Here is a 25,498-nt window from a genome sequence, read left to right as displayed (position 1 = left end):
GCCCCAAACATAGTCAGCACTGCCAGAGCCTCTTATACAGCATCCCTTCTACAATGCCCCAGAGAAACGTGGCCACATCCTTGACCCACGGGAGACAGCAGGCCAAGGTGCACTGGCCCCTACCTGGGCTTGTACAGGCAGCAAGACAGCCTCTTGGTCTGCACCTTGTGCCCATGGATGAAGATCCTCATCCGGGGATCAATATAGAGCACAGCGGCATAGGCACGGAACGAGCGCCGCTCTGGCTTCCTGGAGAGGGCAAAAACAGAGAAGTGCTGTCACCTGCTCCACAACAGGCCTGACCAAGGGCACAACATCCTCTCTGCAGGCTCTCCACCTTTCCATGTTAGGTACTGACTTCTCCTGCTGCCCTGAACTGGTGCTCCCTTAGTGTGAGCACCACATCCCGCCCCTCTCACGTCCTCAGCACAGGTACCCCACAGGCAACTGACCTGGCCCTACATACTACCCTACCACAGAACAGTGGGCAATGAATGTGCTCTCCCTTCTTTCCCTGAAGCCACCTCCTGACAGCACAAACGCCAGTTCCAGGGCCTCCCTCCCTTCCCAGCCACACTCACGTGCCCTCCGGGGACGTCTCTGCCATCTGGATATCTCTTGGATTTGAGATTATGTCTAGTTCTGGCTCTCCGTTATCCATGAGTTTGAGATTGAAGATGATCACCAATGTTCCTAAGAAACAGAAATCTTTTGTCCTGCCAGATCCCCTGGCCCACCCCCACACTACTTGTGATTCTGGAGCTCCCAGATTCTAGGGGCTACAGGCTCAAGGCCTACTTACCGCTGTCCCCAGGAATCTTCATAAATTGGGTCATCACTTCCTCCTCAGTGCGGAAGGGAGAGTACTTGTAGATGAGTTCTGTCTCAATGGCAAATTTCTCTACATTGTCTGTGACAGGTTCCCGGGTCTGAGCATTCCAGGTGGGCAGTGGGACTATCACCTGTGGAGTAAACATGAGCAGGCACTTTAAGAGAAGCCCCAGAACAGCCTTCCTCCCAAATCTGCATCTCTCTTGTCCTTCCCCACAGTAGCTCCACACTGCCCTGTAGGTGAGGCCCAAGCTCCACAGCCTGGCACCAGAGGCTCTGTGAGCTTCAGGGCTTCTGCCTCTTCCCAAGACTCAGCCACACAAGACTACTTCCTTCAGGATATGTTGGTTTATGTGCTTAGGGTCTCTGCATGAGAAGTTCCCTGCTTGGGACGTCCCTGGTCATTTTCTTAATTTGGTAAAAATTCTACTCTTACCACTAGGGAAAATATATTTGCAATTATCTAGTGAATCAGTAAATACACATAACATAACCTAAAACTCAGCAATTCTACTCACCCCAGGAGAAACTTTTGTACATATGTACCAGTAAACATGTACAAAAATAAGCCAGGCCTGGTGCAGTGGCTCATGCCTGTAATCCCAGCACTTTGGGAGGCCGAGGTGGATGGACTGCCTGAGCTCAGGAGTTCGAGACCAGTATGGGCAACATGGTGAATCCCCGTCTCTACTAAAATACAAAAAATTAGCCGGGCGTGGCAGCGTGCATCTGTAGCCCCAGCTACGCGGGAGGCTGAGACGGGAGAATTGCTTGAACCTGGGAGGCGGAGGTTGCAGTGAGCTAAGATCGTGCCACTGCACTCCAGCCTGGGCAACAGAGCAAGACTCCATCTCAAAAATAAATAAATAAATAAAAATAACCCAAATATCCATTCTAGAGCGGCCAAATTAAACTGTACAATGGAATACTATGTAGTGATACAAATGAACTAACCACTACTAGCATCAACATGAACATAAACACAGTGTTAAATGAAATAGGATACAAAAAATACCTACAGTAAGAGTCCATTTCTAAAAAATTCACAAATAGGCAAAACTAAACTATTATTTAAGAATGCATACAAGGGTGACAAACTATAGTGAAAAAGAAGGAAATCATTATCACAAAAGTTACCTGAAGGCAGTTCCTTCAGGGGCACAACAAGAAATATGACTGACGAGGGCACACAGGACACTTCTAGCATCAGTCTGTGATGGTGGCAACACAGGTGTTGGCTTTAAAATTGTCCTCTGAACTGCACCAATATTTCAATACACTCTTCCATTTATGTGGAATTTAATTTAAATAATGTCTAAGTGATGTTTTAAAAAAATCCTACTCTTTCTTCAAAAACCCAACCTCGTATGCCACTTTCCCAGAGGCTCCTCCCTCCGTGGTCATGAGGCCGCAGCCCTTGCAGAGCCCTGCAGATGGTTGCCTGAAGGATTTCCTCTGCAGAGCAGGCCAGACTAAGCACCTCAGGGGTTCAAACCCTTAGGAAAAAGGGACTCTGTAACCTTAACAAGTGCTGGGGTGATAAACTTTAAGAGTTCTGAAACATTTTGCTGGTTTCTTTTTTTTTTTTTTTCTGAGACGGAGTCTTGCTCTTGTCGCCCAAGCTGGAGTGCAATGGCACGATCTCGGCTCACTGCAACCTCTACCTCCTCGGTTCAAGTGATTCTCCTGCCTCATCCTCCCAAGTAGCTGGGACTAGGCGTACACTGCCACGCCCAGCTAATTTTTGTATTTTTAGTAGAGACGGGGTTTCACCATATTGGTCAGGCTGGTCTTGATCTGCCCGCCTCAGCCTCCCAAAGTGCTGGGATTATAGCCGTGAGCCACCGGGCCCGGCCCATTTTGCTGGTTTCTAAGAAGCTTTGTGATGCAAGTATTCAACCCTAGGGCTGGTCTGGACACATTCCTCCTCAGCTGAAAATGATCTTATTTTGAAATCTTGGCTGAGTTTGCACTAGAGTACAATCCAAAATAGCGACCTTCTAGCACCAAGTAAGGAAAAAATCTCAACCTAGCCTCTCCACCATGGGAACTGAGTTCCATTTGTGTTGTATAAACCTGTACCTCACTATGCCTCCCAATATTCACAGCTGTCCCAGGTGACAATGGTATCACTTTAAACATTGGCGTTCACTCCCATGGGCACCCCATCCCTCCCCTCAGGAATACTTCTCCTTCAGTTTCAATGGTACACTTGCCCAGTTTTCTTCCTACCTTTCTGGTTACTCCTTTGTCCCTTTGGCCCCCTTCTCCTCTCCCTGACCTTTACATATTGGCATGCTCTAGGTCCCAGGTCCTCTTCTCACTCTATTCTCTCCATTAGGTGACCTCATTTGCTACCAAGAATCCTGAAGTCCCAGACTTCCCCCAAATGCCAGACCCAGACTTCACTTTGCATGTCCAGAAGCAGGTTACACTCTTCTCCTCCGTACTTTCCCTCTTCATTCTTCCCAACTCGAGACCCCACTCCCCAACTGCCACAGCAGAACCTATGAGTCATCCATGACTCCCCCCCCTTCACTTTCGCCTTCTACTAATCAATCAATCACCAAATCTGTGGGTCCCACATCCTAAGGAGATGGAAACTCCATGTATTTATCTCACCTCCCTTGGGCGAGTACTGCCAAGCTACAGAGCCTGGGCCTCTCAACTGGAACACTCCAACACTCACCCTAACCTTTCCAACCCAATCACCACACAATCGCTACATGGACCTTCTTAAAAGAATCTGATACTGGCACATCCTTGCTTAATAAAGCCCCACACATTCATCAAGGCCCCGAGGTCAAGCCTAACCTGGCCCTCTCTGATCTCCAAAGACCACCACCTTTCTCCAGGTGGCCCTGCAGCCAAGTCCCCTCCCACAGCCCTCAGGGCCTTAAGCAGGCTGCTTCTACTGACTTCTATACCCCCGTCACCATCCTCAGTCCTGTATCAGGAAACATTCCTGAAAACCCCAACCCAGGCTATATTTTCCTATCCTACTTCTCCTAAAAGCCTGCTCTTTCCAGCTGCCATGCTTCTCTCACTCAAGTATGCAGAATGAACTCACATACCACACCAAAAAGGCAAACAAACCCACTGGCTTGCTATGTAATGATGGAAGGCCTACCATTCCCTACCTGAACAAGTTTGCTATAATTAAGTCTCAGATCTAAACAGAACCAGAACAAATTTAATCACAGCTAATCAACACAGATGAATTAAATTGTAAGTTTGAATTCAATTACCTGCTTCTGTGGAAGTTGTGGATTTCTTTCTACAGAACCTCTTAGCCCCCTTCTTTCAAGTCCTGGCCTCCATGTCTTACATAGGAAAGGAGATAAGAGTCCAGTCTGAGGCTGGGTAGTCCACAGAGCTGCCCTGGATCCCCCATAATCAGGGGGCACAGACTTCACCAGAAACAGCTCTGCAGATATCTGAGCCACAAGGAGAATCAGCCAAATGTGTGTTTAGCTTACACAGTCAATTACTAAAATGATTTAAACTCAGAATATTCTGAATTCATTAGTCCTTCCTTCCAGCATAGCAATAATCACTGGGGCTGTGTAGCAGCCACTCCCAAGGTGAGATCCAGAGCATCAGCTCTATTTTCCTGTTTTCCATACACTCACTTGCTTTACTACCTGCCCAGGCTTTCTCTAGGTATCTGAGTCATAGTTTCTGACATAGAGTAACACATTTCCTCAAAAGGAAAATGAGCTCATAGCACATTCCACAAAATCACCATCAAATAGGAAAGACACCATGATCAGGGAAGCCCAAAATACTCCCCCTGATAAAACAATGCTCCATGGTAACACTCCCCCCAAGATGGAATTCAAGTGGCAGATCTAGAGGAGCTGCAAATCCAACTCTTAATTCCTGCCACTTGACAGTCTCATTCTCAGAAACAGTTGTTCTCTGAAGTGCTCTGAGATTTTGCTTCCTCTCACATTAAAGTTATCTACCTTAACCCCTCAACCAATTCATCCAGCCAGCTAACTGCGTAACAATTAGGGGGGATGTGCTCCAATCCTGCAACCCCAGAGAGTCTAGCATTGCAAACAACCTATGAAAACTGCCTGGGCAGACTCAGGAAATGGGGACTGGTGATTCAGACCATGAAGATGGGACCTACTTCATCAATGCCCTCTTCCTCATGAAAGGTGCGAGACAGGAAGAGGCAGGTCATGGTGTCTTCCTTCTTGGTGAACAGGATAAAATCCTTCCCAATGCGCATTGAGCCCCTGAAAAGGAAGCAGAAATATTTTGTTCTCCCAGGAAGTCAAAAGCTCATCTGCAAAAGAAATCAATCCACTCTGGACATGATTGAAAGTGCTGTTGGAGGGCTCTCCTAAATGCCTCCCCAGGTCCCAGGACTGTGTGCTGAGTTCCACAGCCCTTGTTCCCTCTCCATCCCCCAACACTCCTTCCTCTGCTTTTCCACAGGCCTGTAACTCCTTAGTCTTTACTTAAAATGTTCTCAACCACACCATACAGGGTTCTCTCACCACCCTCCTAGGGCGGGCTCATGGCAGACCACCAGCCCCAGGTTAGTCTCACTCCCCCCACAATGCTAAAGAGTAACCCTGCTGTCTTTGAGCTCTTGGTTCATCCCAGCCACATGAGAGGTGCTGTGCCCTCTGACTGTACCACCAACAGACTTTAGTAGCTGGTACCCTCAACACGTCATCTTCCATGCTGACCACACCCAGTTCCCACCGTGTCCTTTCTCAGCTGACACAAACTCCCTCCATTCATGAAACGGCAGCAGCACTGTCAAGTGAAAAGCCCAGTGCCTATACTCACAAGCCCGAGAAAACACCAGTATGAACCCAAGGCACAGCAATACGGAGGGGCTAATAAAATATAATTCTTGACCACAGGATTCAAGGATGCCTGTGATTAGCTCATGTCCAATAACTGGAGCCATCTCCTGTCCCAGAATTGTTTTGCCACCTCAAGCTCATTATGACACAGGCAGCTCCCTGCTTTTGGACGCAAGTGGTTTCTGGGAACTGTGCCTTGAGGCTGATTTCCAAAAGGCAAAAGTCTGAATGGAATCAACTGCTTCCTTCCTCTGGCCACGTTAAGCCGGCTAAGGAGCAGGCAGGGACAGGCCTTTCCAGGCAATGTGGGGCAGGGCAGAAGCGTGAAGCACCAGCAGGGGGACTGCCCTCTGAACAATGGGGCTGTTCAGCTCCTTTCTTCCAGCAGCTTCTGGAGTTTTATGGCTATTATCTCATTAGTCTTTATAACACCCCAGGGAGATGATGGAGGTGGAAAGCCTCATTACTCTCTTCTGTGTACCAATACAAACCAGACTGGCATGCCAAGCACACAAATGAATGTCATGCCCCATTTCCCCAAACACTCAGGAAAACTCCCAGGACACTATTCAAAGATACCCTGGGGGCTGCCAAGTCCTAGTTCTCCTCCTCCAGTACCCAAAGTGCTGGCAATGCTCCTTGCCCTGACAATTTCACACACCACCTCCTCCTCCTTCCCTAAAGCGTACGGGGAGCAAGTAAGGCACGTTATCTTGCCTTCTGTCAAAGCATGCCCTTGCCCTAATTTGGCAAAAACTCTCACTTTGTGCCTCTATCTTCCTTCTGTCTTTGATTCTGACTTTAGCCTCTGAATAGCAAAAGCCCCAAATATCACTTCTCTACTGGCTTCCTTGCTTCTCAGCCCTATTCTCCCCACAAATCACCTTCTCCTGAAACTTAATTCAACTTCTGAACTGGTTTCAAGATGATTTTACTGTCTACTCTGAACACTAGATGGCTCCATCTCAATGGGACCTTCACAAAAGTCTTCCACTGAAATATGCTAATAACACTCAACTTCTATATGCTTTCCTTCCCAGTCTGCTAACCACTTTGAGAGTCACATTTCATTTGCTTCTGAACCTCACTCTGCAAAGAACAATGTCAGAGGTTAGAACCCCATTTTCTAGAGTAAGAAACAGACATTCAAGGAGGTGAAATGGCTTGCCTGAGGCCATCAAGAAACAGACATTCAGAGAGGTGAAATGGCTTGCCTGAGGCCACAGAACTGACAGAACCAGGTAGGAGGAGGCTGACCTACAATCTAGATGAAAAGTCAAGGCTTCCCCTGATTCTAGGAGACCTCAGTTTTGGGGGATTTAGATAACCTGCATCAGAATCATATGATTACAGGTGATTCATTTCATCTGTGAAAAACAGACTCCTAGCCCCTACCCAGATCCACTGAATCAGGCCAGCAATCTGCCATGGAAACATCAAAGGAGGAGAAATAAAGGCAGAAACCAGGCTCTCACAGCAATGATAGCATGTAATCCTTAACCGACTTGGTATGCATTATCATCTCAATTTACAAAGGAGGAAGCTGAGGCTTAGAGACGTAGTAGCTGAAGTGAGATTTGAACCTTAGCTTGTCATTTAAGTGAAATGCACAGCAGTTCCATTTTGCAGTCAGAAAGACCTGGTTCCTACCCTAGTGCTCTACACATAGGCATTTTTATGCCTTTGGGAAAGTAACTTCACCCTTATAAACCTCAATTTCTTCATCTGAAAATGAGAATAATAGTACCTACAACCTCATAGGGCTATCATGAGGATTAAATGAGATCATTCGTGTGCCTGGCACATGGTAAGCGTCTGTTATTACCATTTGGTTCCTGCCCTGAAAGACAAATCACAAAGTCCAGATACCAGGTCCTGATTTCTTCAGAAGTACTCTCTTTCTTCTCCATACGCCCAAAGCACACTGCACGCAAGGCCCAACTGATGCTGCTGACTGATCAAACCACCACCCTCTCTCAAACAAAACAACACGTTTCCACGACAAGACTGGAAACGTGACTCACAATTCCATTTGCACAAACTCCAATTCCACTAAATCTTATTCCATCCAAAGGTATGTACAGCTGGAAGTGAGCGTTTCAGAAATAGAAACCTTTCTCTTGGGGCTTCACTCAAAACCAGAACAACACATTCCAAACACTAACCAAGTGGGAACCAAGGCTAAGAAAAAGTCCCATGGGATTTGAAGACATTAGGTAGGTCCCTGCTATAAGGGCCTTGCAGTACATTCAGCATCCTCTGGGACGGCGGGCTCACATCTCTCTTCCTTACCCTGGATCCCCAGTGCCTGGCACAAAGCATGACATGCAGCAGGTGCTCAGGGAACACTGCTGCACAGTAAGGCGACCCCTTCATCATCTCAGATACATCCGAACACCATAAGAGAGTCACTCACATCCTTGACCACAGGGTAAAAATAAGAATTTTCAACAGGAGAGGTGCAGTTCTAGAGCACTGTGCCAAGAGAAACGTACAGCCTCTCCTGCCCTGTTTTTGGATGTTCATACTCTTCAATTTGTGGAGCAAACTCAGCTGGGAACAGCTGGTAAGCTACTCCAAAAACCACCACTTTCTGACTTTCTTCCAGTTCCAGAATTATAGTCAATAGAGGGACAAGGAGAAGGAAAGTTTTCATCCAAGAGCAGCAGGACAGCATTGCTGGATTTTGTTTGAGCCCTGTGACAAGCTTCTAATATACCTACGATTTTAACCCATTCCCGTACTGCCCAATCTGAGTAGACTCAGGTGTTCGCTTGGCCGACTTCCCAAACTGGATCACACTGGCAGCATCACCTGAAAGGGCAGACACAAGAGAAAGTGAAAAGTTTGCATTTCTTTCCCAGGGTCCTCAAAGTCAAAGGTCTGAGCCTTGTTAAATCCAAGCAGGGGTGTGTATCTGCTGAAAACCTCTCTCCAAGGAAATTCACCACCATGAAGCACATGGAGGCACAGCTTTGCCTGGCCTGTCGGTACCTCCATCACTGTGACCTATGTTCTATTCCCAGAATGTGGTAAGACAGCTAGGGGAGGCCTCTGTAGGTCCAGCTCGAGAATGTTGTGCAAGCTGATAAATACAATGCCAAGAGACAGGTAATCTGATTGACTTAAGATTGCCTTTCAGATCCTATCTCCCATGTTAGGACAAGACCTGGCAAATACATTAGTAGAATTAAGCCTGAGATGTTGCAACAGACTTCTTACTCCCCAGGTAGATCTTCTAGACATAACATTGGAGGCAACAGAAAAACAAGTTCACATAATAAGTATTTTGTAAAAATGGTTACATCGCACCCGCCTACCCCCCACCCCACAAAACAATAATCTCATCACTTACTTGGATCCATTCCTGCTCCATCATCCAAAAAGCAAAGCATAAATCCTCCTCGAAGGTCCTCTCGTCTTTCTGTAAAAGAAGCAGCTGCCATTACTGGGCCGTTACCCACCAGAGGGTAGCAACATGCCTATGATCAGAAGGCAGATCAATGTGAAGCTTGGTCCAAAAAGGTCAGGTCAAGCCTAAGCTTTCTATGCTGGTGTGAATTAAACTTCAGGGTCCTTGAGGTTGCAAATTCCCATCCAAGGTTCTCCAATGTTTTCTAGTTCATGACAATGCTTGGGAGAACCTATGAAGTCAGGAATATCTGGTCCAGCACCTAATCATACCCACCACCACTGAATATGCACATACCTCACACATAACTCAATCATCCTATCCTTCTGCTCGCTCCACCTGGATTACTATCACTTCTGCCCTATGCCATAGACCCCAAGCACTAAAGTACTCCAACTACCACACACCGTACTTTATCAATACTGCTCAAACTCAACAGGATGCCTCCTTTGTGAATTAAGTCTGGGGTAGCCTTCAAAGTGATGAAACCAGACATGGTATGGGCACAGCAGTGGAAGCTGCTATCTAAAAGATGAAGTACTGTGTCTATACATGATCATCCCCAGGCTGACTGGCATTCTGGGCTATCTGCATTTACTGTCATATCCCCTGCTAGCTATGGTCCTTGAATGGGCTCCCCGACCCAATAGTGAGAAGGCACATGGTACAGTGTGGAGGTGCCTCGTTCCTAGCTGGACCTGCCTGATGGGAAGAAGGAATGGTCCTTTGACAATAAGATGCACAGCAGCTGTGGTGGGGTTTCCTGGCCAACAGAAAAGGAACACAACAAACTATGGCTGCCATTCCAGTGAAAAGAACCTCTTCTCTCAGCAGTTGTCTTCTGCGGCAGCAAGTGGTTAACTGAAAGTGGTCTGGGTCCAAGCAGGTCATGGTCAATGGAGAAGCGATTCCCGAATATGGAAACAGGCTATACTAGCTTCCAAGCTGCCTTTTGACTCAATGATGAAGACTAGGTGAGCAAAAGAGAAACCAGCCTTGGAATCAAGGAAGTTGGTAGACACGAAGAAGAGAAGGATGTAAGGCAGAGGTATAGACAGGAGACCCACACAAGCCAAGCAAGCCAACTTCCCATATAGATGCCATTCAGTCTACTGACTGGCACAGGGATAAAGGTAGTATTTCTAAGAGGAAAGAGGTCTGTGGAAGGTACTACAAGGGCAAGCCCAAGGCTGCTCTAGAGCCTGGTCCCTGAAGATTTTTGAATCCCCGCCAAGCTTCAGTTAACCAATTTTGTACAACTATCTAAGCTGAGAAATCTGTTTTAAATGTTCTTTGTCCTTTCTTCAGGCTAAAAATTCAAGTGAGTAGGGACTGCCCTCTGTTAAATAGACTTATTAATGTAAATTAAAATGCTAATTTTTTTTTTTTTTTTTTTGAGATGGAGTCTCACTCTGTTGCCCAGGCTGGAGTGCAACAGTGCGATCTCGGCTCACTGCAACCTCTGCCTCCCAGGTTCAAATGACACTCCTGCCTCAGCCTGGAGAATCAGTAAGGCTATAAACCACAGAGATTTTTGAGTATCACTCAGCGTTCAGGAAGCTGAACATTAATTACAAGTGCTTCTTGAAAGTACAAGGTGAGGATCTTCCTGGAAGTACTACTGGTTAGATAAAATTTCTCCTGGTGGCAGTGCCTCTAATCAAGAGTCTGGGGAATCCAAATGAGATGAGGCAATCAAGAATAAGTACAATAAAAGTCCAAAAAGGCTTCAAAATTTCCATCTGGAGGAAGCCAAGTGTCATATGGAGACTCAAACTGGGTCAGGTACAGAGAATGGTAAAAGTAGCATTCTAAACCTAGCCAAGAGCCATTTGCTGTACACTACAGCCACAAAATGTGCATGACGGCTCTGCTTTGGGATCTAGAAATTGATTCAAGCCAAGCACCTCTGAAAACTCCCCAAGAACTACTGGCATTCTTTGGACACTGCCTAATAAGTTACTTTCTAGGCCCTTGTGTTAGGACAGAACTCTCAGGCTGCTTTAGCATACAATCATCAATTAACAGTGGGGCTGGCATCTTTTTCTGGCTCCAGGACTTCATTTCAAAGCTTTTTCGTGTAGTTTAAAGGGTAAGAGATGACACTGGGAGGATCCTCCTGGCTACATAGTAACTGACAGCCTATAAATGGCTAGTAGTGTCTAGGTCCATGGTCACATGCAATACTGCCTCAGGGTCAAGAAAGACTAAGAGAGCATTGACTTCTTCAACTTTGTAAACAGACAGTGTGGTCTCTTCACCTTGTTCTAATGCTTATGCCAATCACTTGTTTATTTAATAACTACTTAGTGATCAGCTCTTCTGTGCCTGGTTATGATGAGGACAAGAGCAGTGAACAGTACAGATGGGATCACTGTCTTCATGGAGCTTACATCTAATGGATTCTACTGCCTGCAGCAGATAAGCTAGGAAGTAAAGGACAGGAGGGTTTAAGCTGAAGGAAGCTTAGAAAAGTATTGGCTAGAGCAAAATGTAGTATGGGTAAGAATTATCCAAAGAGCTTGTGAAAATAGATTCTGGGCTCCCCCTGGATAGTCTGGGTAGGTCTGAGGTGGGGCATTCGCATTTCTAACAAGTTCCAACATGATACTGACAACATCTGTGGGTGGGCCACCCTTTGAGAAGCACTAAACTAGAGCAAGCAAGAACTTGAAGGCGTCCTTGCTCAAAACTATCTCCTCATATATTCCACCATAGAGATAGATTCCTATCACCTGATATTTAATCAGTCAACTGAGTGATATCTGAAGCCTCCAAAGATAAAGGAGGGGGACGCTTCTGGATGAAAAGTCTAAGCAGCTGGGGGTTGTATGTTCCCTGCCTCCCATCACACATCTTGAAAGTTAGGACAGAGAAGGCAAAGCTGAACTGCCTGCTTTGCAGCTGTGCTTCATATCCTGGGAACAGCTCTGTAAGACTGTCAGAGCCAATCTGAAAGTCTGCACATCTCCCAGAATGGCCAAGTCTGGCTTCTCCAAGCCAGACATTCCTCATCTAACTCCCACTGGGAAGAAGAAAGAAAGAAAGCAGGAAAAGACAAAAGATGTCAAATGGAGCTATACATCCAAAAGTCAAAGGTGATAAAATAATGGTGTCCCTAGGAGAGGCTGTAATAAAATGACATCTAAGTTCTTCATCATACTCTGCAATCTGTTTGAGCAGTATTAATTGCAGTTTCATTTGCTCCAATTTTCCATGTGTTAATCATTGCCCTTGCATCACAAAAAGGATCTTTCTTCCAAGGAGGTGGCACTACCTACCCCAGAAGGTCAAGAAAGTCAACAAAAACAGTCTGCTTATGACAGGCATATTATGGTCTATAATAATAATCCAACTAATAATAATACGCTTTGGGTAAATGAACACCTCTACACTTTGAGAGGCTGGCTCCTTTTTTGCCCTTTTTAGGTTTAAAAATGGTCTTTAAATGTGACTTTGTGGTGACTTCAAACTACATCTGATGTTTGGGAAGATTTCCAAGTCCAGTTATCAATCTAGTTGCAGAAGTGGAGATAAGAAAATACTTTCCCCCATGAACTAACAAGAACTTTATAGTATTAAGATTATTACTGGCCACGCGCATCGGCTCAGCCTGTAAGCCCAGCACTTTTGGGGGCCGAGGCAGTCGGATTACTTGAGCTCAGGAGTTTGAAACCAGCCTGGGCAACATGGTGAAAAAATATACATACAAAAATTAACCGGGCATAGTGGTGTGTGCCTGTAGTCCCAGCTGCTTGGGAGGCTGAGGTAGGAGGATCACTTGAGCCCAAGAGGTGGAGGTTGCAGTGAGCCGAGACAGCACACTGCATTCCAGTCTGGGTAAAAAAAAAAAGATTCCACTGACTGATTTCTCCTGTTGAATGTGTTAATAAGGACCTGTGGTAGAAAAGTGTAGGGTTAAAGATCCCTCAGCAAAGAATCCCAATCTCCTGGTACTTGAAGTAAATCAAGTCTTTTTCCAAAATGCTATGGTGCTTAGTGCTTCTATCACACCATTTAATCCTTAACTGTCTTGACTGTTCCCTCAAGATCTAGTTATTGTTCTCTAATTATCTGTAGTGCACTAATTGTCTCTCCAATTAAAGACTAAGTTCTTAAAGCAAAGACCCCCATCTCATCCTCTCTGGACATTTCCCAAAGCATAACAGGAGTTGTACTACTGAGCACAGAATAAAGACACACTGGGTCCTTTTTCATTTAAATTGAAATCCAACTTCATTCTGAGAGTCAGGAACTAAATTTCCTTGCTGAAATTTACCCACCAAATGTAGTAGGAGAGGGCAGAGATGATCTTTTTTAAAAAACATCTTCCAAGTAGACTTGACCGTTATGATTTGTACCTTCAACATCACTTGGAGAAGAGGCCCATTCTCTGCTTTATCATCTGTGCACTGATTAAATGAGCCCTATTTTTCCAGCGGTAGCTGTTACCACTCCTGAGAAAGCACGCTCAGATGTAAGACACATGCTTTGGCTTGGAAAGGCACCTCCAACTGGCCTGAGCATTTTTTTTTTGAGACGGAGCTTTGCTCTTGTTGCCCAGGCTGGAGCGCAATGGTGCGATCTTGGCTCACGGCAATCTCCGCCTCCCGGGTTTAAGCGATTCTCCTGCCTCAGCCTCCTGAGTAGCTGAGATTATAGGCATGCACCACCACGCCCGGTTAATTTTGTATTTTTAGTAGAGATAGGGTTTCTCCATGTTGGTCAGGCTGGTCTCAAGCTCCCGACCTCAGGTGGTCCGCCCGCCTGGGCTTCCCAAAGTGCTGGGATTACAGGCATGAGCCACCACGCCCATCCCTGGCCTGAGCATTTAGTAATCATCTTCTAACATTCTTTTCCTGTGTGCCCCTATTTCCTGTTACTTTCTTCTAGAAAGAAAAGAAGCCTTATTTTTACCACTTTGGCAGAGCCTTTTGAACAAAAGGCTTTCAGAATTGAAGCAGTACAGCTGACTTTTAGCTGCTCTGAGGATTTTCTTTGCTCCAAAGTATAGCAGACATGAGAAATTCATCAAATCTGGGGCAGATTCTTCATAATTATATGACATTAGTGGTTCTGAGAATTACTACTTAGTTGTGTGCTTGTTCCCTTTCATCAAAAGGGTCCATGAAGAGGGGTTATTTCATTCCCATATAAACATACAGACTTCTCAGAACCTAGTCCATGCTACTCAAAATATCACCTCACATATTTCAGAGGATTTCAGAAAAGTCTGTCAGAAAAAAACACATCACACTAGTCAAATTGTATTTAAAAGCTGTCTTTTGGCCAGGTGTGGTGGCTCACACCTGTAATCCCAGCACTTTGGGAGGCCGAGGCAGGCAGATCACCTGAGGTCAGGAGTTTGAGACCAGCCTGGTCAACATGGTGAAACCCCGTCTCTACTAAAAATACAAAAAATTAGCCAGGCGTGGTGGTGGGTGCCTGTAATCCCAGCTACTTGGGAGTCTGAGGCAGAAGAATTGCTTGAACCTGGGAGATGGAGGTTGTAGTGAGCCAAGATCGTGCCACTGCACTCCAGCCTGGGCGACAGGGTAAGACTTCGTCTCAAAAAAAAAAAACCAAAAAAACAGCTGTCTTCCTCCATTCTGCTTTCAAATTTTTAGTATTCAAATGTCTAAAAAAGGTGCCAGTACAAATACCAGGCAGAAAGCAAACTATTAATTAGTTAATTAATTAATTAAAAGGCCAATGACTGTTGCACTCACTCTAGGAAAAGGAGAAGATCTTACTACAAAACAGCAGAGCCAAATATGCAAAACGAAATAGGATGTTGACAGGTGTAAATTCCAAGCCAAGCAGCCTTCCTTTCTGACACCTCTGAGAACAACTCAGCAAATCTCAGAGCCAATCCAGTTACTGCTATTTTCTGCAACTGATACCAGCAATTCTCCAAGTTGAGACTAGTGCTCACCAAGAGTTCAAAACAAAGTGGCCTCCAACAAGATCTCTCCTTGGCTGCAGGTACTACAAACCTTGTTCACCTATTAACTCCTACTAGTAAAATAACTTTGTCATTTCACTCTCTACTCTTCCACTCCATCACTTCCATAACTCTACTGGTAGCTATTTACATAGATTTGGATACCTTGTGTTAGCTTCTTGAAACCAATATTCTTGGTTTCTATGCCCGACCAGAGCTGACCATACCTGACTACAGCTGCCCTTTTTCTACCTATGACCTGGAATAATCATGCTATCTTCCCAGGCTCCCGAATCCAGTTATTTCCCACTCAATTCTTCTTAGGCACAGTAATAAATGCATTAAGATGAACTAGACATTGGAAGGACTAAAGCCTGACTTACCTGCATAAATATCTATTCTGGTGGCATCAGCATCTCTGCAAAGTTAAAAGAATCATGTGAATTAATATGAAATATCAACCATCAAAATGCATAGTGATTTGAGTAGAATGCAGAGTATTTTGAGTCTGTTTTCAGGAAGCCATACAGAAATTCTATAGACATTTAGAATATTTTTTACTTTTATACTTGACAACACAATTTTCTTTATATATCTGTAAAACATTTCTGAAGCCCCATATTACTGAAGATAATCACATGACATGGGGCCTAGATATTTTTTTTAATTCTGATTTTGTGGTAAAAACATCTATAGGATAAGCAAGAATATTTCCCTTTATACCCTTAGAAATGATTCAAATATATGTTTTTCTCACTCATTTGATTGCAATCATAAAAAGATGTTCCAATAACTTGTCCATTTTTTCTTCTCATCAAGATTTTAAGAAAAAAGGAAAATAATCTCCCACAAAACCTGTGAAAAATCACTTCTCATGGTATACACACTGCAGTCAGCAGACTGATTCCTGAGCCCATAATCTTAACCTCCCTAACCTTGAAAGGAAGTTGGGATACCCCTGCCCCATTAGACTCCAACCATTGGCTGAAATTATACAGATTCAGTTATCAATGAAGACTTCCATAAAGGCTCAGAAGTAATTTAGTCCAATTCTGCCAACTGCAGGCAAAGAAAATGAAACCGTTTCATTGGTTTTACATGCAAAAAAATCCACACAGCTCTACATATACCTATTCTCAAATATCTAAAACATTTTCAAATATGAGCGATACTGGCAAAATGTATACACAAGTAAGAATACAGACTCCTAAGAATCTCTATTTTACCATATGATACACAAAAAAGCAGCCTGCCACCACACATCATGGTCTCACTAAATTAACAAGTGGCAAATTCAAACATAGTTCCATTACCCTACAACATTTTTTAATTGAATGGAAAAATGATGAGTCAACCAGGATTGAAACAAAAAGGACTTTCCTGGTTAAACAACTAGCATACTTCCATGAGCAGTCCAGCTAATAACAATAAATAATTAGAATAAGTTTATTGTATACACAGAGGTAAAGAGGAAATTATCAGCGAGCACATTAACTGGAGATGTTTGAAAGTACTTCTGCTGTCAATTTTCATCCTCTTCTTCCTTCATTAGTCATCAAAACCTAGTCAGTAAATGATGTGTCTGAATTTTATGTTTGCATTCAGGAGTAAGACTGAGACAGTATTTTCCTAATTATAAACAGAATCTTGATATAGACTTGGATTTTTATCAGCAGTAACCCAAACTTCTATTCAGTCTTACACAGTAACATGTATATGTTTCTATCACTAAGAGCTCAGTATAACAGTGCTGACCAATGATTCCTTTCAAGCACAGCTGCTACCAATGAAAGACACTGATCATTTAGTTATCTGACAAATATACAATTTGAGAAGACACAGAACTTTGGCATAGTTTTAAAGACATTAGATGTTGTACTATCCTGGTAGCACAAATTAAATCAGAGCCTGCTTGTCCCATTAATATGATTCCTAAGTGTCTATCTTAATTCCCTGCATTTTACTACAATTATCTTGCTCTAATACACAAGGGAAGTGGTTTTGGAGGTGATAATTCACTATTTTTAGGCTAGAACACAAAGAACGATTAGTGAATTTAAGAAAGTGGAAGTTATCAACTAATGTGCTATTAAAAATATTATTTTTAGTAAGAGGCCTCCTAGGAGTTACAGAATGTCTACATTCTACAGAAACGTCTTCAAGTCTTCAGAGAGCAAAGGTCACAGCTACCTAGTGTTTCCACTTCAAGCACAGATTGTATGCCTGAAGACTACATACCTTGCATTATCAACCAGTTCAGCAAGAGCACCAAACAAGAATTCGTGAGTGGTTCTGAAATGATAAATACTAAAAGTCAGCAAAAGAATTAAGAGTTGAAGTTATAATTCCTAATAAAAAGCCATGGTTATAAAATATTTAAGTTTTTTGAAAAAAATCTTAAAACCACCATTTGCATTGTTGATTTATACTACTCAAGGCTTTCCAGAGCTCCCCAATTCCCCTCAATTGTTAATCTTTAACAAGTCCTGCCACCTATTCAGAAATGATTATTCTTCCTATTTTGAGTCGGGAAACCCACCCTGAAGCATTGAGAGTCCTATGTGTAGTAACTGCTAAAAGTGTTTTTCACTATTCATATTCTTCCTAGAAAAATGCCTGTATATTTTTCATTGCCTTAACCAGGAGTCAGTTTCTGCGTATCTCAGAGCAAGAATTTTAAGAATATATCTTATGCATAAATATCGAATTTTGTTTTTTGTTTTTTCTTTGAGACACGTTCTCGTTCTTGTCACTCAGACTGGAGTATAGTAAGTTTTGAATAACATGGTAACTGTATTTACTCAACACAAAGTTTGAGCAGCCTCCCAGAGGAGATGACCACTGGTTCCCCTCCTTGAAGGGGTTAATTTTAACAGGGGCCCTAGGCAACCACACCAAGCAAGCTCTTGTCATCCTAGAAGGAACTGTTGGAAAGGGTCTTGGATTACTTTTTTTTTTTTTTTGGAGACAGCGTCTGGCTCTGTCGCCCAGGCTGGAGTGCAGTGGCACGATCTCGGCTCACTGCAAGCTCCGCCTCCTGGGTTCACACCATTCTCCTGCCTCAGCCTCTCAAGTAGCTGGGACTACAGGAGCCCGCCACCGTGCCTGGCTAATTTTTTGTATTTTCAGTAGAGACGGGGTTTCACTGTGTTAGCCAGGATGGTCTCAATCTCCTGACCTCATGATCCACCCGCCTCAGCCTCCCAAAGTGCTGGGATTACAGGCGTGAGCCACCACACCCGGCCGGATTACTTTCTTTAATGTAGAGAAAATTCTGGTTTTAGCCAAATTCTGAGAAAGTCATAAAATGAGTTATTCTCTTTACCTTCTCTTTCAAATGGGATATTTTTGCTTATAAATTACACAAAAGTGTATGAGCTTCCTTTCTTCACTGGTAGATGACACACAAGTATTGGTAAAACAAAATGCTAATAAGTTATACATTGAGCATGTGCAATTTATACTGTTTAATTTGTGCTCTTTTCCACAATAGTCCTCATATCAAATTAGGATGTGTCCACATAGAACCACCCAAAAAAAAAAAACACTTGACTTTTGATTAAACACAAAATTAACCCACATAATACATGACCATCAATTTTTCAAAAATATCCATGTTACTCCAACTTTTTTGCATAGAGTTCCAGCCAAAGTAAAAAGTTTCAGCCAATTTTCAGTTAAAGTAAAAATTTTTTAATGAAATATATCAATATTAAATAACCAGCATCTAGGATCTCTGATCGCTTACCATATTGTAAACAAAATGTAAAACATTTATTAAATAAACATCCATAACTAAACTCTCCAGGAATGTTGTTTTTTCTTCCTCAAGTAACTCCAAATTTTTATAAATGCAATTTTTTTGTTTTGTTTTGTTTTTGAGACAGAGTTTCATTCTTGTCACCCAGGCTGGAGTGCAATGGCGTGATCTTGGCTCACTGCAGCCTCCACCTCCTGGGTTCAAGTGATTCTCCTGCCTTGGCCTCCAGAATAGCTGGGATTACAGGCATGCGCCACGACACCCAGCTAATTTTGTATTTTTAGTAGACAGGGGGTTTCACCATGTTGGCCAGTCTGGTCTCGAACTCCCAACCTCAGGTGATCTGCCTGCCTCGGACTACCAAAGTGCTGAGATTACAGGCCTGAGCCACCACACCCGGCCTACAAATGCAAATTTTGAATTAAGCTATCACTTCGTGGAATTATAGGAAGACCTTTCCCCCAACAAGATCAGTGAATATACATGTTGCTGATCCAAAGGCAGCACGACAAATATGTTATAACCAAAAGAAATTTTATCATCAATTCACCTAGGAAATAGAGTTCAAATTCTTCTGGATAAAATCTAATTAATTATACTACAGGGAAAAGACAGATTTAGTTTTTTTGTTTTTTTGAGACAGAGTTTCACTCTTGTTGCCCAGGCTGGAGTGCAATGGCACGATCTCCGCTCACTGCAACCTCCGCCTCCCGGGTTCAAGCGATTCTCCTGCCTCAGCCTCTTGAGTACCTGGTATTACAAGCATGGGCCACCATGCCCGGCTAATTTTTTTGTATTTTTAGTAGAGACGGGGTTTCTCCATGTTGGTCAGGCTGGTCTTGAACTCCCAACCTCAGGTGATCCGCCTGCCTCGGCCTCCCAATGTGCTGGGATTACAGCCGTGAGCCACCACACCCGGCTGGAAAAGACAGATTTCTCAAAAAAAAAAAAAAAAAAAAAAAAGTCCATAAAACAGCCATATGGTTTTTTTTTGTTGTTTTGTTTTTCTGTTTTGAGACAAAGTCTGACTGTGTTGCCCAGGCTGGAGTACAAGCAGCGTGATCTCGGCTCACTGCAACCTCTGCCTCCAGGGTTCAAGCGATTCTTCTGCCTCAGCCTCCTGAGTAGCTGGGATTACAGGTGCCTGCCACCATGCCCGGTTAATTTTTTAAAATATTTTTAGTAGAGACAGGGTTTCACCAAGTTGGTCAGGCTGCTCTTGAACTCCTGACCTCAGGTGATCCAGCCGCCTCGGCCTCCCAAAATGCTGGAATTACAGGCGTGAGCCACCGTGCCCAGCCCATATGTTTAATTATTAAAAATATCTGTCTTGTGCCCCCTCAGCAAAAATTTTAAAAAAAAATTTAAAGAACAAAAAACATGTCTCTAGAATTACCACTTTAAATTCTTCAAATTACCAACTGAATAAACAAAAAGTATTCTGTAAACTACCCCACTAAATAGGGAGAAATAAGCTTAAAAATTAAGGTGACTTGCCAAAGGTAATGTTGGTTAAAAGTGAATCTAACATTTGTTCTCAAACTTTCAACCAGTCATTTTCCTATCAAACATAAGTGACTTAGAGACTTACAAACTGAATTCATTTTATATACCCTAAATATTTTTAATTTTGAGGGTTGTTATATAGAAATATAAAATAACCAATTTTATCCCAATACTTCTCATTTCAACATGAGTTTGTACTTTTAATGTAAATCAAGGAATCTCAAAAATACAGCTACCAGAAAAAAACAAGAGCACAACCATAGTAAGTATGAGACCACATCTTGCATCAGAATGTACTAACTTCAGAATAAATAATTAAGTTTCCAGTCTTTGGTAGTGAGAATGGTCAATCTGAATATTCTGGAAAACTAATTTTGACACCCTCTGCCATTAGGACAAGAAAACCAAAACAGAAATTGCAACTGCTTCTTAGCAGTACGTATTTTCCAATAGCATCCCACAAGAATGAGAAATTTAGAATGCAATAAGCAGATCTCAAAAGGGCAAGCACAAAGCACCTGCCACACAGTGCTTAGAAATGTGCCTTGCGTGGTGGCTCACGCCTACAATCCCAGCACTTTGGGAGGCTGAGGTGGGTGGATCACTTGAGCTCAGGAGTTTGAGACCAGCCTGGCCAACATGTTTTTTTTTTTTTTTTTTTTTTTGAGATGGAGTCTTGCTCTGTCGCCCAGGCTGGAGTGCAGTGGCGCGATCTCGGCTCACTGCAAGCTCCACCTCCAGGGTTCATGCCATTCTCCTGCCTCAGCCTCTCCGAGTAGCTGGAACTACAGGCGCCCGCCACTACGCCCGGCTAATTTTTTTGTATTTTTAGTAGAGACGGGGTTTCACCGTGGTCTCGATCTCCTGACCTCGTGATCCGCCCGCCTCGGCCTCCCAAAGTGCTGGGATTACAAGCGTGAGCCACCGCGCCCGGCCTAGCCTGGCCAACATGTTGAAACCCTGTCTCTACTAAAAATACAAAAAAATTAGTCAGGCTTGGTGGCAGATGCCTGTAATCCTAGCTACTTGGGAGGCTGAGGCAGGAGAATTGCTTGAACCCAGAAGGCGGAGGTTGCATGCAGTGAGCCAACATTGTGAGATCACGCCATTGTACTCCGGCCTGGACAAGAGCCAAACTCCGTCTGAAAGAAAGAAAGAAAAGAAAGAAAAGAAAAGAAAAGGAAGGAAAAGGAAAGAAAGAAAGAAAGAAAGAAAGAGAGAGAGAGAGAGAGAAAGAAAGAAAGAAAGAAAGAAAGAAAGAAAGAAAGAAAGAAACAAACAAACAAATGTGCCTTGCATATTTAGAACTTTCAAAAAATTCTAAACGGGTAGGGTGCAGTGGCTCACACCTGTAATCCTGGCACTTTGGGAAGCCCAGGCCAGCAGATACCTTGAGCCCAGGAATTTGAAACCAGCCTGGGCAACATGGCAAAACCCCCGTCTCTACAAAAAGTAGAGAAATAAAAATAAATTATTATTTATAATAAATAAATTAGCCAGGTGTGGTGGTGTACACCTGTAGTTCCAGCTACTTGAAAGGCTGAGGTGGGAGGATGGCCTGAGACTAAGAAGCGAAGGTTGCAGTGAGCCAAGACTGCGCCACTGCACACCAACCTGGGTGAAAGAGCCAGATCCTGTCTCAAAAAAAAAAAAAAAAATTCTAAATGGTCTTTGTTGTTCCACACAGTCTCAATGCTGTTCCATGCATACATACATATTTCAGATAAGCTAACAGTAGCCTTTACAATGTAGCCAAAGGGTACTTTTGTGATGGCAGTACATATCATAAAAGAGGCCTTTTGTGACCACTGTTGGTAAAGTCAGAGATAATACTCAGAATCTCTTCCAGACCTCCAACTGATTAAACATAGATCTTCCAGATGCTAAAATCAAGAGTTCTAAATATTTCTTAAAATCATAAGAATCAAAATTATACCAACTGCATAAATTTTTTTCCCAAATAATATTCCAAGAGTACACTCATTGCTAGCTAGCATTTGGGATAGAATAACATCAAAAGAAATTCTTCTTTTTTGAGACGGAGTCTCGCTCTGTCACCCAGGCTGGAGCGCAGTGGCGCAATCGGCTCACTGCAAGCTCCGCCTCCCAGGTTCAGGTCATTCTCCTGCCTCAGCCTCCCGAGTAGCTGGGACTACAGGCGCCCGCCGCTATGCCCAGATAATTTTTTTGTATTTTTAGTAGAGACAGGGTTTCACCATGTTAGCCAGGATGGTCTCGATCTCCTGTCCTCGTGATCTGCCTGCCTCGGCCTCCCAAGGTGTTGGGATTACAGGCGTGAGCCACAGCACCAGGCCTAGAAATTCTTTTCTTCACAGACCTAAACATCCTTTGAATGTGATCCAAGAAAGGTCAACTGGAAAAAGACAAAGATTTTTTGAAAATTTGTTCACTTTCAACTGATTATGGCTTTTTTTTTTGAGAGATGGAGTCTTGCTCTGTTGCCCCGGCTGGAGTGCAGTGGCATGATCTCAACTCATCACAACCTCTGCCTCCCAGTTCAAGCGATTCTCCTGCCTCAGACTCCCGAGTAGCTGGGATTACAGGCACAAGCTACCATCCCGGCTAATTTTTTGTATTTTTAATAGTGATGGGGTTTCACCATGTTGGCCAGGCTGGGCTGGAACTCCTGGCCTCAAATGATCCACCCACCTCGGCCTTCCAAAGTGCTGGGATTACAGGCATGAGCCAACCGCGCCTGGCTGATCACAGCTTTTATATCACTTGTGTCACAGTATAAATAGTTTGCAGCTTAGCATTTCCAGGGACAAATTCACGTGTAAATTAGCTTGTTATGTAAGGAAAATGGTCTCCCTATTTACATTCATCCTGAATGTAAACCAATAGATCATCCATAGGCCCATCACACAGTGATACCTTCTGCTGAGTTCCTGGACGTGCTGACAACAGTTAATTGCCTTAATTGCTAGAAAATAAAGCTGAGAAATTCTAGAGCAACCATTTTACATTTAAATGGCTTTAATATATTTAAGGTATGAGCCTACTCAACAGGCTTAAAGTAATAAATAATCTAAGTCTCTGAGTTGACAGGCTCCTCTACATTCACTTCACATACCCATAAAACTCAGAAAATAGGGCTGGGTGCAGTGGCTCACATCTGTAATCCCAGCATTTCGGGAGGCCGAGGCAGGTGGATGATGAGGTCTACAGATCGAGTCTATCCTGGCTAACACAGTGAAACCCTGTCTCTACTAAAAATACAAAAAATTAGCCAGGCATGGTGGCACGCGCCTGTAGTCCCAGCTACTTGGAAGGCTGAGGGAGGACAATCACTTGAACCTGGGAGGCGGAGGTTGCAGTGAGCCGAGATGGTGCCACTGCACTCCAGCCTGGGTGACAGAGCAAGACTCCATTAAAAAAAAAAAAAAAAAAAAAAAAGAAACCAGAAATACATGCCCAAGATGTTAAGTCACTAAATGTGCCAATAAAAATAAATAGCAGACATCTTATATCTAAGCATACTGCTCTGTCAGACCACTTAGCAGTACTGCAAACAAAGTGACTTAATATATACATTTTATGCCAAAGGAACATCACTACCACCACTACATCTGAAGTAGCAGTCACAAAACCCACTACCAAAGACAAGTAACAGCATAAAACTCCTTTTACTTAAAAACCCTAACATTTATCATCTCATACTAGCAACATCTGATGTTAAATTAGCTGAAGACTTTCAGGTTATCATGAGAATTTATTTCCCAGGCCTGCTTTAAGCCTTAAAAAGCTGATGTAACCAAGAGAATAACCATCAAAAGTTATCAAAGACCTGATACAAAAAAAGACAGATGTTCACTGTCTCCAACAGATGCTCCAGAATTTACTAAGAACTGATCTGCCTAATGACTAGCACCAAACAAGTTGCCACCACACTGACCAACTTCTGGTTTATATAAACTATTATAGAGTAACACTCACCATTCACACAATGTTTACTGTGTACCACCGTATGAGCTAAGAACTTTATAAATATCATTTTACATAATCCTCGTAAAAACTGTCAGATTAGCCGCATTTTATACATGAAGAAACTGAGATTCAAGAAGTTGACCTGTCCAAGGACACAGCCAGGAAACACTCAAGTCCAGGTTTGGCTGGTTTGCAAGCACATGGTCTTTTCACTGCACCACACTGATTTCCACCCTTCTCATCTGGTCACTGCTTCTAAGCCTACATTAAATGAGAAGTAAGCAAAGGACCATTTATTTCCTAATTCACAATACTGTAGATGTCAGACACCATGAAATGGTCTCGTGTTTCTAAGACTTTAACAGAACAAAGGAGAAGACAGAGACAAATCTTCCCTTCTCTGAAGATGACTTATTGAACCACTTTACACAGAGGTGGTTCATCTTCCATCTTTATGAGCTACAAGTCACACCATGTGAGAATTTTAAAATTTATTTTCTCTGTAAATGAACTTCCAATCAGGTCACCACAATGTTTTAAAAATCTCCTGAAATTAGAAATAAAACACTTATCTTGTTGGTTTAGGGTTTATACTTTCTTCTGGTAGGACTAATACATCAAAAAGTAGAACAACTTCTAAGGTCGAATTTGTGATCCAAGTAAGAAATTCCAGAGCTTCCAAAATGGTACTCCAACCCTCAAATGTTCACGCAAGCAGGTGGTTCCAGTTCAACATGGGTAAGTCAAAGTCCCAGAAAATTCCCCAACTTAAAACAAATGACTTAATTGGTTTCTTTCTTTTCCTTGGCACTGCCAAGTATCTATCAATAAACTATAAAATAGCAAAGGGGGAAAAAGAAGGGAGAAATATCCCAGAGTCCTTAGAGATTCATTGAGATAAACTAAAATTGAAGAATTTTAAACTGTGAAGTAAATCCTTTGCTTTACAGACATGCAAATAGGCTCTTGAAGGTAAAACTGACTACAGTAGGCACTGCCTAATGGTTAAAAGCACCAACCACTGTGGCCAGATAAATCCCACTGTCTTAAATCTTGGCACCGTTTAAGTCTGCCACTTGGCAGCTATATAGCCATTACCATGTAATTTAATCTCTTTGAACCTCAGTTTCCTCAAATGCAAAATAGGAATAATCCTTATCCCAAAGGCTTCCTGTAAAGATTGCTTTGGACAATGTTTAAAATAGTGACTGACATGAAGCAATTAACTGTTGTTAATAGTATTAGCCCATAAAGTCTTTGGTGAAGCT

General features: G+C 43.2%; 1 protein-coding gene across 4 annotated transcripts in view; it reads right to left on the bottom strand.

Moving 5' to 3' along the window:
• MORC2 (MORC family CW-type zinc finger 2) overlaps positions 1-25,498 on the bottom strand; it is a 43,401-nt gene that overhangs the window by 14,690 nt on the left and 3,213 nt on the right. For all 4 annotated transcript variants that reach the window (XM_055254042.2, XM_055254043.2, XM_063623537.1 and 1 more), the window contains exons 2-9: positions 17,255-17,308; positions 15,400-15,434; positions 9,016-9,084; positions 8,384-8,474; positions 4,970-5,078; positions 803-962; positions 582-693; positions 124-249 (exon numbers count right to left, since the gene is read on the bottom strand). In XM_055254042.2, coding sequence (XP_055110017.1) covers positions 124-249; positions 582-693; positions 803-962; positions 4,970-5,078; positions 8,384-8,474; positions 9,016-9,084; positions 15,400-15,434; positions 17,255-17,308 — 756 coding nt within the window. The remainder of the gene's footprint in view (positions 1-123; positions 250-581; positions 694-802; positions 963-4,969; positions 5,079-8,383; positions 8,475-9,015; positions 9,085-15,399; positions 15,435-17,254; positions 17,309-25,498) is intronic.

Source organism: Symphalangus syndactylus, chromosome 18, assembly GCF_028878055.3.
Source record: "Symphalangus syndactylus isolate Jambi chromosome 18, NHGRI_mSymSyn1-v2.1_pri, whole genome shotgun sequence".
NCBI classification, from domain to species: domain Eukaryota; kingdom Metazoa; phylum Chordata; class Mammalia; order Primates; family Hylobatidae; genus Symphalangus; species Symphalangus syndactylus.
The sequence above is the reverse complement of the archived record's forward strand: the minus strand, read 5'-3'. Positions and strand labels throughout refer to the sequence as shown.